Source organism: Danio aesculapii, chromosome 7, assembly GCF_903798145.1.
Source record: "Danio aesculapii chromosome 7, fDanAes4.1, whole genome shotgun sequence".
Taxonomy (NCBI): Eukaryota; Metazoa; Chordata; class Actinopteri; order Cypriniformes; family Danionidae; genus Danio; species Danio aesculapii.
In genome coordinates, this window is record NC_079441.1 from 3,104,641 (window position 1) to 3,121,184 (window position 16,544).

Sequence of the window (16,544 nt, forward strand, 5' to 3'; positions counted from 1 at the left end):
AGTGATAAATCACAGAGGAGAGAAAGAAAATAAGTGATGGGGAGAGAGAGCGAAAGAGATGACAGATAGAGTGAACTCATGAGAGGACGAGTGTGTTCACTGCACTGGAATGATGGAGAGCAGTGAGGCGTCACACACACACACACACACACACACACACACACACACACACATTAATGAATATTGGTGTCCGGCTGGCGTGTGCTCCTGCCATCTGTGTGTGTTTCCTGCAGTAATTGTGCTCCTCATCTTCATTTCACTGCTCCTCGTCTGCGTCTGAAACCCAGCAGATGCGTGACACAGACTCAATCCGTTTGATTGTTCCTGCATCCCTCATTTCATTGGCCGGAGTTAATCTGCACTTAATTAAATTGAGTTCGCTGCAGTACGAGTCTGCTTCACGTTGCTCAGCTCCAATCCAACAGGTAGACTGAGGTCAGAGGAAAAATCTGCAGATGCAAATTAAGTTCAGTGACCTGCATTAAAAGACCGTTTCTTTCTGATTGTGGAATGAGAAGAGAAATACTCACGACACAGAACTGCAAACATCAAGTATAATTACATACAAATATATAAAATAGGGAAGGGAAATGAGATGACAAAACATCTCATGACACAGGACTACAAATATCAGTAGCGTTACCTGCCAACATTTGTCTCTGAAAGTCCAGGAGGCCGATTGTGTGTGTTTGTCTGAATAGGCTATATGCACAGCTAGTGTTTCTTCCCATATCGATAAACATTTGGTGAACAGTTTTCAATTGTATAAGGTTTTGTTTACAGCATTGATGTTGTAATGTAATGAAACTAAAATCAGCTAAATAGACTTCAGCATTCATTTTGTTGTTCAAGTGTAAAACAAGATGAAAAGCCGTTTACACACATGCGCCACCTGGAGCAGCAGGCGAGTGCAGAAACACAATTAAAAATACTGCGGTAAAAGAAATGTTCATATTTTAAACACATGGCAGGGGGAATTTTAATTTAATGCAGTGCTTCTTGTACATTCTGAGACCCACTTTATGTCTTATATCAATCAGGCAGTGAAGATCACTGATTTTTAAAGAAATCATACCTTAAACGTGCCGATTTTGTAACTGTATACAGTTCACCTGGTGCATTTGACCCAGGTTACTCACAAATTAAAAGTCCTTCTGCATAATTCGTACTGTTGACTGGGTTTTGGGCGGCCGCTATGATTGGATACTATACCAAAGTTGCCTATACCGATTGATGACAAAACCAAAAACAAACGAACACTATAATCATTTCCTCCACGTCCTTACGGTTTGTGCCGAATTTCAGAAATCAGACCTTAAACGCGAACATTTTTTATGGTATACAGTTCGCCAGGTGAATTTGACCCAGGTTACTGACAAATTAAAAGTCCGTCTGCATATAACCTAAAACACAGCTGAGAACCGGGTTAGTAACTATACTGTGGTCTTAGCAACCATACTATGGACTGGGTTTCGGGCGGCCTCTGTGATCAGATACTATACCAGAGCAGAGGGCAAGGTGAAATTACAGGGGTTTTCCGGAAGAAATAACAAAACGGGAGGGTGGCAGGAGATTAGTCTGAAACACGGAAGACTCCTTACGCCCTTACGGTTTGTGCCGAATTTTAAGTGAAAGCTCAGTATTTTAACTTGCATACAAGTTGACATTAAGGAAACATAATGTGATAAAAAGCCAGGAGCAGCAGGCGAGCGCAGAAACATTATTAAAAATACTGCGGTAAAATAAATGTTCATATTTTAAAGACACGGCAGGGTAAATTTTAATTTGACGCAGTGCTTCTTGTACATTTTGAGACCCACTTTATGTCGTATATCAATCAGGCAGTGAAGATCACAGATTTTTAAAGAAATCAGACCTTAAACGCACCATTTTTTATGGTATACAGTTCGCCAGGTGAATTTTTACTGGCAAATTAAAAGTCCTACTGCATATACCCTAAAACAAAGCTGAGAACCGGGTTAGTAACTATACTATGGACTGGGTTTCGGGCGGCCTTTGTGATCAGACACTATACTAACGTTGGACCCCCAGGGGTGTTACTGACTGTACCAAAGAGCTGAGGACCATGAGCAGGGTGAAATTACAGGTGTTTTCCGGGAGCAATAACAAAACGGGAGGGTGGCAGGAGATTGGTCTGAAATACAGTAGACTCCCGGGAAAAACTGGAGTGCTGGCATGTATAGTTTGTAGTCCTGTGTCATGAGTTGTTTCGTCTTTCTCATTTCCCCTTTGTATTTCTAAGCTGTTGGGCAATCAGAAAGAAACTAAATTGTCCATTTAAACCCATTCAGATGTGCCGTCTATAGTGGGCACTTTTGTAATGAAATCAACAATGTACATCCCAGTCATTGAGATTGTTAGCGAGTGAAGGGTGTAAAATATTGTACTGGAATGTTGCCTATAGAATATACAAGAAGTGTGACTTGTTTAGCTTTGAATAAAGTAAAATGCAATGGATGAAGCAAACGTAGCCCCACCTAGTAAAGGAGCCAATCAATGATTGCTAAAGACTGATAAATCTTTGGTGGAGCGACTCGGTGCAGAAACAGTGTGTTTTTATGACGGTTTCTGCAGCTTCATTATCACGAACCCTCTGGGGTTGATAAACATGCTGGAATCCCAGCAAACACTTGCCTCATAGACATGAGAAATATATTTACTTAAAGCTCGGAATCACTACTTGTAAACGATCCAACAGCTACCCTTGAAAACAAATGTTCTCTGGTTTTGTAATCTGTATGAAACGTACACAAGGTACAGTCTTTCCAGTCTGACCTCGTGAATTCCTGCTTCTGCCACTGAAACGCAAATGCCACTGAACCCTTCGAACATCTACAAATGACTTCAGGAGACCTGTGTGAATGGACAAGGCATTATTCTGAGGACGACATTTTACCACGTGTAACCTGTTTATTATTATGGCTGATACATGCTTTGATTGACAAAATGGCATCTGATTGCGTCCTCCAGAAATGGGTATAAATTAAGTTGGTGTCGTGATCTCGTTATTTTCGGGTGCGCATGTGCATTAGCTCGGGCAACCTGACAAAATGCATTTTTGTTATGATTCTACCTTAGAAACAAACTTAAAGAGACAGTTGTTAAATTTCACTGGTGCTTCCAAATCTGAAATTGAATCATAAGCTTGGCAAACAGTTTCGGAGAATTTGATGTTTCCCCATTAAAAGAAATAAGAGCTGCACTTGCTCACCCAAGAGGCATTTCAAAGATGTCCGCCGAGTGAAAAGACTTAAAGACTTTAAAGGGACTTTGATATTGGCAAGCGGAACGCAAACAATGTCATTAAACCAAACGATTATTGCTGCTGAAAATGATTAATTATTGTAACGAATGTGGGGAATCAGAAGCACAATTATATTGTTATATTTAACAAATAATGCACAAACATCCTCTCCCATCCGGCAGAGTGATCAGTGTGTAACCCTTCACCCAATGTATTTATGACTCAAAGTAATGTGACCTTTTCCTTATGAACAGAGACTTGATCCTACTCCTTTAAAACCCACCTTAGTACTTATGCTCTTCAATACTCAAACTCAGCTATTGAGTTCGAAAGTATTATTAATGTTTAATTAAAAAAAACAAGCTATCCATCATTGTTCTGTTTTTTTCCTATTTTTGACCTTAAATTGGGTTACAACAAGCAAATGTTTTAAGTGTTAAAACACCACCAAATTGGTTACCCAAAATATAACCAATTCTTGACGAATGGCAGCACTAGATGATGGTTTGAATGACACCACAAAACCAACAGATCCACACAGTGTTTCTCTGATGTGTACCATGGTATTCTTCAAAAACACTGCAGTAAACACCTCGGTCCTGCCAAGAGCATTTTGGGTCAACAGATTTACAAGTTCCAGAGGCCCGAACAAAGTATTTAAAGCATTTTAAATAGTCAGAGAATAGTGTTTTCTCTTTAAAAATGTTTGGCTGTTTTAACCCAATGTTGGGTCAAATATGACCGTTGGGTTAAAAAGTGTCATTTAAACTTAACTAAAAAATATATATATATCCATCCCTGGGTTTGTCTATTTTTAACCCAACATTGGGTTACAACATGCTAACATTTTTAGTGTGAAGACATCATACAATTGGCTAATTCATATATAACCAATTCTGGAAGGATGGCAACACAAGATGATGTTTCAACGACGGATACCATAAAACATAATAATCCATCATTGGGTTTTTTCTTTCTATTTTTGACCTAAAATTGGGTAACAACAAGCAAATGTTTTAAGTGTAAAAACACCACAAAATTGGTTACACAAAATATAACCAATTCTGGAAGGTTGGCTGCACAAGATGACGGTTTGAATGACTGACACCACAAAACCAACAGATTCACATGTCCGTTTCTCTGATGTGTACCATGGTATTCATCAAAAACACTGCAGTTAACACCTCGGTCCTGCCTAGAGCATGATGGGTCAACAGATTTACAAGCTCCCGAGGCCCGAACAGAAAGTATTTCGAATGTTTTGAATTGTCTGGGAAAATTGTTTTTTTTTCTTTAAAACATAATTGGTTGTTTTAACCCAATGTTGGGTCAAACATTTAGTTAAAAAGTGTCATTTAAACTTAATTGAAAAAATAATAATCCAACAATGGGTTTTTCCATTTTTTAGCCAAAATTGGGTGACAATGAGCATATGTTTTAAGTGTAAAGACACCACAAAAGTGTTTAACCTGAATATAACCAATTCTGGAAGAATGACAACATAAGATGTTTCTCTGATGTTTACCATGGTATTCTTCAAAAACACTGTAGTAAACACTTTGGTCGTGCCAAGAGCATGATGGTCAACAGATTTCCCGAGGCCTAAACAGAAAGCATTTGGAGCGTTTTGAATTGTCCGAGAATAGTGTTTGGTCTTTTAAAAATGCTTGGTTATTTTAACCCAATGTTGGGTCAAATATGACCATTAAGATAAAAAGTGTCATTTAAACTTAATTTACAAAAAATAATAATCCAACATTGGGTTTTTCCATTTTTTTTTAACCCAAAATTGGGTTACAAGCAAATGTTTTAAGTTTAAAGACACCACAAAATTGGTCAACCAAATATAACCAATTCTGGAAAGATGACAGCTTGAATGACACCAAACCAACAGATTCACACAGTGTTTCTCTGATATGTACCATGGTATTCTTCAAAAACACAGCAGTAAACACCTCAGTCCTGCCTAGAGCATGTTGGGTCAACAGATTTACAAGTTCCCGAGGCCTAAACAGAAAGCATTTGGAGCGTTTTGAATTGTCTGAGAATAGTGTTTGGTCTTTTAAAAATGCATGGTTATTTTAACCCAATGTTGGGTCAAATATAACTATTAAGATAAAAAGTGTCATTTAAACTTAATTAACAAAAAATAATAATCCAACATTGGGTTTTTCCATTTTTTTACCCAAAATTGGGTTACAACAACCAAATGTTTTAAGTTTAAAGACACCACAAAATTGGTTAACCCTAAAAATAACCAATTCTGGAAGGATGACAACACAAGATGATGGTTTCAACGACTGATACCATAAAACATAATAATCCATCATTGGGTTTTTTTTTCTTTCTATTTTTGACCTAAAATTGGGTTACAAAGATGACAGCACAAGATGATGGTTTGAATGACACCAAACCAACAAATCCACACAGTGTTTCTCTGATGTTTACCATGTTATACTTCAAAAACTGCAGTAAACACCTCAGTCCTGGCTTGAGCATGTTGGGTCAACAGATTTACAAGTTCCCGAGACCTAAACAGACAGCATTTGGAGTGTTTTGAATTGTCTGAGATTAGTGTTTGGTCTTTAAAAAAAATACTTGGTTGTTTTAACCCAATGTTTGGTCAAATACGACCATTAAGTTAAAAAGTGTCATTTAAACTTCATTAAAAAAAAAATAAATTCCAACATTGGGTTTTAACATTTTTTTTTTTTACCCAAAATTGGGTTACAACAACCAAATGTTTTAAGTGTAAAGACACCACAAAATTGTTTAACCTGAATATAACCAATTCTGGAAGGATGACAACACAAGATGATGGTTTGAATGACACCAAACCCACAGATCCACACAGTGTTTCTCTGATGTTTACCATGATATTCTTCAAAAACACTGCAGTAAACACTTTGGTCGTGCCAAGAGCATGATGGGTCAACAGATTTACAAGTTCCCGAGGCCTAAACAGAAAGCATTTGGAGCGTTTTGAATTGTCTGAGAATAGTGTTTGGCTTTTTAAAAATGCATGGTTATTTTAACCCAATGTTGGGTCAAATATAACCATTAAGATAAAAAGTGTCATTTAAACTTAATTTACAAAAAATAGTAATCCAACATTGGGTTTTTCCATTTATGAGCCAATATTGGGTTAAACCACCCAACATACTTAGTGTAAAGACAAAATTGGTTAAACCAATATATAACCGATTCTGGCAGCACTAAAGTATTTGAATGACTGATGGCACAAAACCAACAGATCCACACAGTGTTTCTCTGATATGTACCATGGTATTCTTCAAAAACAGTGCAGTAAACACTTCGGTCCTGCCAAGAGCATTTTGGGTCAACAGATTTACAAGCTCCCGAGGCCCGAACAGAAAGCATTTTGGGTTGTGTTTTAACAAGTCCGCCAATTTAACATTGACAGACGGATCGAGAGATGAATGTAGAAGTTGCTGAAAGTCTAAAAACATCTCATAAAAACAGAGACTAGTCTAGACCTGTTGGACTAAACCGATGCTTAAATCTCATTATACAACTCGCTCAAACAAACAAACATTCACACGCTTCTCAAAAGAAAGACAAATGGATGAAGAAACTACTGGAAACCCCGAGCAGCAGGCTAAACGTTTAACGCAGTCGGACTAAAGTCAAAAGCTGTTTGAGTAGTTGACCAAAACATTTATTCCCTCACTATTTTCTCACCCTCGATTTCCTTCAGCTGTTAAACTCAAAACAAGAAATTCTGAAAACCGCTGGGAAAAAAGCACCCATTGACATCCATATGCGCAAACAATTTGAAAATGTGCGTTAAAACTGTATGGCTACAATGTAGTAGGATGAACTTATTAATTAAGCATAAGCTGTGATGCAAACACACGTACCGAACAAATTCCGGCATGTGCATCAGTAAAATTATGCGATTTAGTTTGATCAGATAAAAACGTGTGTGATGGGACGCATTAATAGACCAAACAGCGATTCCAAGATCTGAAATGTCGTTTTGCTGATTGTAAAAGGCATCAGTCGACAGTCCATCATCACAGTGCCTAAGTATTATTATTATTATTATATTAATATTTCCTCCAGAACTGTCTTGAGCATCCGTCTGCGCTCCCAAAGAGTGTCTCATGCCTCCAAAAGCCACCGCGTTGACTGCGTTTCGTCTTCTGAGGCGCAACTCATTTATTAGTAAGGGTGTCACGATCCTCCAAATCCTCGATTCGATTATATTTTCGATTCTAAAGTCGCGGTTCGATTCTCGATTTAAAAGAGAAAAACTAAGCACAAGCTATGCCATTTTAAGACTTTTATGCACTATAATGATATTTGACCTTTGTTCGCAACGTACCACACACTACATAGTCAAATTTAAAACGTTTATTAACAATATAACGTAACAATAACCTATATTTTCAGTCAATTGGAAACTTATACAAAATAACGTGCCATTATTGCACATGGAGGGTATCACTGTAGCTGTGAGATGTGTCTACTTGGGATTTCGTAGCGCACGCTTATTAATTGCCTAAAACTGAGTTTCCTACCACTGAATAACATCGCATGTCCGCGACTACAAATGCTCCTACCACGCTTGTAATTGCCTTTGCACGTGTTGAAGTTTTATTCCAAATGAAGACGGGAGAGTAGTTTGTGTTACACTTGCTGGTTTAACAGATAAATCGATGTTTTTGTGGTGCTCGCGGAAATGCCCTGCCATGTTAGTCATGCTGCCGCTGGAATAATGAGGTGTACGTACATAGCAGGGCGTGCAAACTGCATTTTTTTTTGTCGACAACACGAACGTCGTCAATATAACTCAATGGAAATCCAAAATACATCCACATCGGTGAAAGAGGAGGGGGTTTAAGCTCTGTTGTTGGGTCTCCTGCGTCTGCTCGAGTGTCGATATATCGATACTCAGAAGCTTTTAATTTGGTATCGATATATTTTTTTTTAAGTATCGATATTTTAGCTATATTTTAATAATTTCTGCAAAACGTTTGAGCGCTGTGTACAGGATTGTCAGTGATGCTTTGTATCAGGGGCGTAGGAAACGGGGGGGACGGGGGGATGTGTCCCCCTCACTTTTAGAGACAGACTATTTAGAAACAGGTGATTAATAATTATATAAACGCATGATCTCATACAGCCGTCCCCCCCACTTTTAAAATGTCCGCTACGCCCCTGCTTTATATACAAGACGTTACACTAATCAATCTGCGGCGGAACATGACGCGAGCGATCATGTGCCTTTCAGATAACTTACGTACTCAACACACGCAAGTCGCACACTTCTGCATTACGGAATGACACGATGGCAGAGAGGTAACGCAGCGTGTTGTGGTGCTCATCAGCTGAAAAAACATTGCACGAGCAATATTTGTGATAAGAAAGTCGTACACAGAATAATTAAAGGCTGCTTGTATTGTTGCTGATTTTTCCGCTTGGTAAGCCAAGCTGACGTGACGTTGGGGCGCGGCCGCCTCGACGATTACATTTTTTGAATAGCTAATTTTAATCATTATTATTGAAAATATCTTCCTTACTGTTACGGTTGCCGTATATGTGTAGGATTTTTGCCCCCCTCTGTCTCCCAGCCTGTCATCACTCAACTGTGCCTTTAGAAATATGAGGTTTTTGCTTTCAGATGACAACAAATATCAGCAAATAACTCTTGAAAATAACTCCTGCAGTGAAAGGCAGTGACAGTCGCCATCCTGAAGCAGACTGCATAAAGAGCAGCGAGCACTGCGAACAGCAATGAGCGCCTCCAGCTAATCAGGCTTTCCTTTAATTAGCCCATGGAAATGAAGCAAATCGTTTTGGCTAATATGAATCAGACATTCAGAGGCGACTTTCACCCAGAGACTCTACTAAAGCTGTGTATATGTGGAAAAACCTTATGAAGTAAAATTTTTTCCATATCAGGACAAATGATCAAATATTTTGCAGGTCTAAGCAATTGGGAAATAAAATCTTCAATGAACAACATCTTATTAACAGAAATAAGCCTGAGCTGAAATTAAAAAAATAGCTTGAACTGATAATCCAGCGCAATCCCATGGCAATTCATAACTTTTTGATTTAGTTGCTAACAGTGTTGGGGAGTAACTAGTTACATGTAACAGTATAAAGGTAACTGATTCGTTACAGTTACTGAGAAAAAAATGTGTAATTAAATTACAGTTACTTATGAAAACGTTAAACATTACAAATGGTGCTATATTTAAACATATTGCATAATATTAATCTGTTGCTTTGCCTGTTTTTGATATGCACGATGCCTTCTGCTAAGGCTATTTATTAAAGCGCTGCTATTCTGATGCTTTTGATTGGTTTTCCAGTTTGATTGCGGCGCACCACGTCTACCAGTTACGTTAATCCTCTCTGCCGCTGAAAGCATTCGGCTACTACAACCAGTCTGAGAGGTGCAACCATGGAGAGTGATAAAACTGCATTTCATTGCAGGAAATTAAGAGAATTTCACCCTGAAATCTGAGAGGGGCACAAATATAACAGTTCAGTGAAAAGTTTGTTTGCCAGCGGTTAAAATACGTTCAACACCAAAGGCTTCAATGTGGAAACTGAGGAAGCATCTGCAGGTATGTAAGCTAGCCTTTATTTTAGAAAAGCAAATGGTTTTTGTCGTTATCGTGAGTGTACAGAAATAAAACAGACCCTTTCATTTCCCATGATATATTATGACTAAAAGTTAGCGATTTGGGAAATTCAGGGCACCAACAGACTCCTCTGGCCTAAGTGATTATCACATTATCCAGCCTGATCTCACGAGAAAACGTAAGTATTTTACGTTTTGTCAGTTTAGTGGCTAATTCGTACGAATTCGTATGAGTTCAGTCGTACGAAATTGTACGATTTTAAAAAGGAGGCGTGGCACCTAACCCCACCCCTAAACCAAACCGTCATTGGGGGATGAGCAAATCGTACTAAATCATACGAATTAGATCGTACGGATTCATACGAATTAGCCTCATACGAGGTAGCATCGTTGCTTTTTAAACCAAAAAGGTTTTCCGTAGCAAAGCTATTTTATTAGTGAAGTAGCGCAGTAGCATCCACACAAGCTACATTTACCGATCGTACGAATTAGATCGTACGAATCGTACGAATTAGCCACTAAATCAAAAAGTTACGAATTGCCGTGAGATTGTGTTGTATTATCAGTGTTGGGCAGTGGCGTTGCTACAAGTAGTGACGCTACTAGCTTAATTACATTTCTCAGTAGCATGTCGGTAGCATCGCTGCTTTTTAAACCAAAAAGCTTTTCCGTAGCAAAGCTATTTTATTAGTGAAGTAGCGCAGTAGCATTCACACAAGCTACATTTACCGATCGTACGAATTAGATCATACGAATTAGATCATATGAATTCATACGAATTAGACACTAAATCAAAACGTTACGAATTGCTGTGAGATTGAGTTGCATTATCAGTGTTGGGCAGTAGCGTTGCTACAAGTAGTGACGCTACTAGCTTAACTACATTTCTCAGTAGCATCGCTGCTTTTTAAACCAAAAAGGTTTTCCGTAGCGAAGCTATTTTATTAGTGAAGTAGCGCAGTAGCGTCCACACAAGCTACATTTACCGATCGCTAGGCCCACATGGAATCTGTGCGCGCAGAATTTCACAGATTTTTAGCCCATCATTGATTCGGTTTGTAATTTATATTTATTCAGTTTTTAAATAATTTCAGTAATATTATTGACTAATATGAAAATAATTATATAATTTATTCACAATATAGTTTGTACAGTCATATTTTCTGTCTTTTAGTAGAGATATTATATGAGAGACTTGCTTTGTTTACCAAATAAAGTGGATCTAATTGGATTTGCATTGTAAACATTCAACACAAGATAAAGAGATTATCTTTAATTTCATATATTAAGGTTTTAGTTACGATACTTCCAAAATCATTCCGTATAAATCCGCAGATTTGTAACTAAATTCTGCGCAGAAATAGCTAAAAAATGTCCGCAGATTCTACCGATCGCGGATCAATAAGTGACGGCACCGTCATTCACAGAGCTGTGAGGCCGGTGTCTAGCTGATGAAAGTAAATCCAGATGATATCGAGAATGACGATTTCTTCCTGTTTTACGGCGGTCAACAACAAACTTTTTGGTTTGTTACTGCCACCTCTTGCTCTGGTCTGTGACGTCGCCAACCAATTAGGCTATAAAGCAGGTCTATATAATATAACTTACTGTGGTAAAGGCTGAAGTATACCATGGTAATTACTATTAGCTCATGATAGTTACTAATGATACTACATTATGTAGGTGTAATTTATTAATGAAGAGTTGTAATTATATATATATATATATATATATATATATATATATATATATATATATACATACATCTACATACATATACATATACATACACATATACATATATACATATATACATACACATATATACATACACACACACACACACACACACATATATACATACACATATACACACACACACACAAAATATAATGCTTTTTCCTAAATATTTCCGTTTACTATAAATTACTATAGTATTTTAAGTGTAACCTGGTTTTATTGGATTTTTTGTTTTGTTTTTGCTGTTGTATACTATAATGGTGTTTCTGTTTTGTCCAGCATATTATTTACAGTAAATAATGGAGCTGAACTATTCTGCCTCATACGTTTCATTGACAGTTTTATTGATCACTAATATCTGATTGACTTGGATTTAAGCTGCTTCGATTTAAAATTGAAGTTTGCAAAAATAGCTTAGATGCATTTTTTACTGCACATGCCACAAAAATCCCCCTGCACTAACTAAAATTGTGATTTTGTAACAGCAGTAAACTTTTTTGTTGTTGTTATAAGGTCTGATTTTGTGGTGGCTGTACTTTAACACTTTAAAATTAAATTAATATAATTTTAGTGCTACTGTAAGGTCACACCTGCTCGGTATTAATGCTTAAAATGATTTAGTTGAAAATATCCATTAGAAATTAATCAAAGTAATCAGATGTAATCAGTTACTTTTATAAAGTAATTGAAAAGGTACACTACTTATTACTTTTTAAATAGGGTAATTTAGAATCCATTACATTTCCAAAGTAATCTCCCCAACACTGGAGCCTAATACGTATGAACTCGTACAATCTCATTCATACAATTTAGTATGATTTGCTCAATCAAAAATGACGGCTGTGGTTTGGTGCCACGTCTCCTTTTTAAAATCGTACATTTTTGTATGTCTGAACTGTACGAATTCATACAAATTAGCCACTATACTGACTAAACGGAAAACGGTTTCCTTGTGAGATCAAGCTGGATGATCAGCAGAAGTACGATAAGTATGTTGGTCTGAAGCATCAGGTTTGTGTGAACATACTTGTCCCACAGCTAAAGCGGAGCTAAAACTGGGCTCTGAACAAGACAGTAGCTGTGTTTCCATCCAAAGATGAAAATTAAATGTATGCACAAAACTGGAATATGGCATAAAAGACGTGCGAATAAAGCTGCATTTCTATCCAACGAGTCAAAGAGAACAAACTTCCTGAAGCAAATATCAGAAAATAAAAACTGAATGTTGCAGGAGGAGAAACTGCGTAAATCTTTTCTTTATTTAATAAATGACTCCGCATCGCTGAAGACAATGCTGTCTGGAGGTAATAACACTAATACTGAAATGAGATGAACTATCTGCTGCTGCTTTCAGTAGTATGGCAATTAATGGCACGTAAAATGCCATTCAAACTCACCTTGTCAGCATTTAACACTGAATAAAGCATATGAGGTGCACCCGAGGTGATCGCTGTCAGTTTTCTGTTGTTCACCTGTGAGAAATAGAAGCTAAAATCAATTTGAGGTGTTGGTTAACTCTTTAATATGGGAAATATTCCTTCTGTCGTGTGCCGTTGCTTTTATATTGAACAGTTTAAATCAGCCTTTAGGTTTCACAGTCAGGCTCGCTCCTGTTGGGCAATCTGGCAACCTGCACTTGCCTTTGCATTGATCCAGGAATGCAATACCTAGTTCAACCACTGGGTGTCAAACTTGCATACCGCACCTTTAACAACCTTTCAATAACAGCCAACACGTCACGAACATTTGTAGTTTTATTGAAACTTATTACATGGACCAACGAAACAAAAACAAACAGAACAAAATGGAGAAAATAAAAGACGGAAGCAAACTGAGCTCTTAGTGTCACGGTACACCAAACACAAACCGACAAGTAAAATCGACTGTACAACCTGAACGCATCCTCACCGACCCCGCTATGCAATATAAAACAGTTCAGCACAATCATACACACATTTCTGACAGCGTATAAAGAGATCGCTCACCCAAAATAAGTGAAAAAGTCCTCAAACTCACACTCAAGTGCTTCTGAAGCTATTCAATATACCATTGACTCCCAAAAATACTATTTGAGACTATGGTGGTTTATCTTCCAGCATTCTTCAGAATATCTTCATTTGTGTTTAAAAGAAACTCAAACATGAAGGAAATGATACTATGATTTTGTTTTCTGGGTGAATGGTCTCTTTAATAAGAGAAATGGGTCACAGTGCCACCTGCAGGTCAGGACGAGTAATGCATTTATTCCTAAAAACAACTGCTGGAGCAACAACTGCAGCGCTTGAACCGCAGACAAACACACAACTGAACTCAACTAGATCAGGGTTTTAAGTCCATTTACAGCTTCATTTTAGAGCCATTGGGAGGCAGAGACGAGCCTGAATCCAATTATGTTGGGGAGGAAAATGAAGAGGAATGAAGAGAAATAGGATGACCGGTGCATTTAGGATCAATAACCCACACAGAAGGGTTTCACAGCCACAAAAGCATTGGGGGAAATGGTTTAGAGAGTGAATGCCCTCAAAAAGAGCATCTCAACAATCACAATAATTACTTAAGCAGCCGTTGAAGATAGAGAAAACAAACATTTAACGTTAAAGAGAAAAGCAATGTGCTGGAAGTGGAGAATTTTTCAAGGCCTGACATAGTTTATACTTTTTTTTTTTAGGTCAGAAAATAGCTCGTTCAAGCCAACTAACAGGATCGCGAAAATGCACAGAATGCATGTTAGTGTCTCTTTAAGAATTCAAAATGAAATGCATTCTGATTGGCTTATCAATCTGTCAATCACTGAACAACCGATTCCACACAGCAGACCTATAGGTATCATCTCAGATGTTGATTAATATTGACAAACACTCGTCTTCAAGGCTCCGTTTCCTTCACGAAACATATTTGTGTTTCACCGACTGACTATCCTACTCGTAAGACTTCAAGCTGAGCTGTATCTCCATCAGAATCTCACACAAACACATTCCAGCCTTTCAAAACGTCAGTCTTGAAACAGCATGACAGGACAAAAATGCAACACAACTGGCTCCTAGATGAACACCTCAAGTATTAGCTTGACTATGAGAACGTAGAAATGTAGAAGAGCTACGCGGTTTCTCACCGGGGAGAGCTGTGCTCGCTGAAAAACATAACTGTAAAGCAGAGATGCGTTTTCATGATGTGCAGAGTCTTGGTTATGGTTCTTGATGTGTGAAATGAAAGCTTGTGCATTGAGGATCTACTCTAAATCTCACGGTGAGCATGCATGTGTTGTTTGTTTGTGTGTTTTAAGCATGATCTCCGTTGGCACTGTCTCCATCGTCCTCTCCTTCCTCTTGCTCGCCCTCCTCTTCCTCCTCATCATCCTCTCTTCCTCGACTCTTGATCTGCACACATGCACAACGAGCGAACAAGTTTACATACGTGATTCCTTTAGCAAAACCCCAGCTGAAGTTATATAATCTATTTCTGAGAAAACCCTCGCCCAAAAAACTTGGAACTGAGGCCGATACGATTCGCATCTAACATTTTGGAGATATGCACACATCCCTTGTAGACATACCTTTCTGTGGTCTGCAGTATATGATACAGCGGGGGCAATAAGTATTGAACACAGTCATGTTTTTTCCTGGGAATAATATTCCTAAAGGAGCTGTTGACATGACATTGAACCGGATTTTAATGGCCCGTTTCCACTGAGTGGTATGGTACGTTTCGGTTTGGTACGCTTTTATGGCCGTTTCCACTGTCAAAAAGTGTACCGAACCGAACCACTTTTTTGGCACCCGTTCGAAAGGGTACCAAACACGAGAAAGGGTACCAAAAGGCGTGTGGCTTTTGATCGCTATTGGTTTACAGAGATACATCATTCGCTTACGCAACAAGCCAGAATGAAAACAAAAAAACCGCCATGTTTGAAATGCACAGCGAGAGATTACAGCGGAACTATAAATACATATAATAACGAGCCATGGTCAATCTGGGCTCAAACAAACATTGTCGTCGTCTTGATGAACAGCCACAAAGCCAAGAAGAAGAGCAGATTTACCGTGTGCCGCGTAGTTTTTTCACAAGCCAGTCTGAGGCGTGAGCGGTTTCGCTTTCTTGCTAGCGCTCGCTCGCGTCTAACATTATATCTGAAATAGCAAACTTCTTGAGCTGATGATAATAACCTGCGCTTGATTATTGACGTGCTTTTGAAACCCGATCCTGTCAGACACTGACAAACGCGAGAGTAAAGCGTGAAGAAACAAAGGAGAAGCCGGAGAAAAAGGAGCACATTATTATTCCGCAAACATGAACAAAATGCCATGTATAACTAACTTATTATCTTCACCTTTTGGACTAATATGAACTCAGAATGACAGAATTACTCTCTAACAGAGGCTACATGTGCTGCTGAAGATTACAGACACAGATGAGAGGTTTACACTGACTGTAGGCTATATTTTGTGTTGTTTTTGAACCTAAATACTGACGAAATGTCTGCTGTGTGTAGTTCTTCTGTAGTTGGTAACATATCGGAGTCTGTAAGGGGCTGTATGTGTTTATATATGTTCATTTATTTAGTTATTTAATATAATTACAGACGTTACATTAGGCTGTTTCACACTGTCATTGATCTGCAGTTATAATCAACTCATGTTCATTGAAAAGTTAGTAATGAACATTTCTACACAAGTATTTATGTGTATGAAGCGCTTTTCATATGATATGTGAATGACCCGTACAGCTTTATTGTAGACATTTCCTCGAGCTAGAATGACGTCGACTGAAACTTTCTGTCATACACCACGCCCACCAAAAGGGTACCCTTGTTAGTGGAAACGCAAGCCTGATAAAGGTGACCCGTACCAAACCGAACCGTACCAGTCAGTGGAAACGAGCCATAAGTAAAAACCCAAATACAAACATAAAAATAAAATCAAA

At 38.1% G+C, this 16,544-nt stretch overlaps 1 protein-coding gene across 3 annotated transcripts in view; it reads right to left on the reverse strand.

Moving 5' to 3' along the window:
- Window positions 1-13,360: 13,360 nt before the first annotated feature.
- The window catches only part of LOC130231541 (heterogeneous nuclear ribonucleoprotein C), a 34,785-nt gene continuing 31,601 nt past the window's right edge, over window positions 13,361-16,544 (reverse strand). For all 3 annotated transcript variants that reach the window (XM_056460888.1, XM_056460887.1, XM_056460886.1), the window contains one exon: window positions 13,361-15,001. In XM_056460888.1, the coding sequence (XP_056316863.1) occupies window positions 14,903-15,001 (99 nt within the window). In that variant the 3' untranslated portion in view covers window positions 13,361-14,902. The remainder of the gene's footprint in view (window positions 15,002-16,544) is intronic.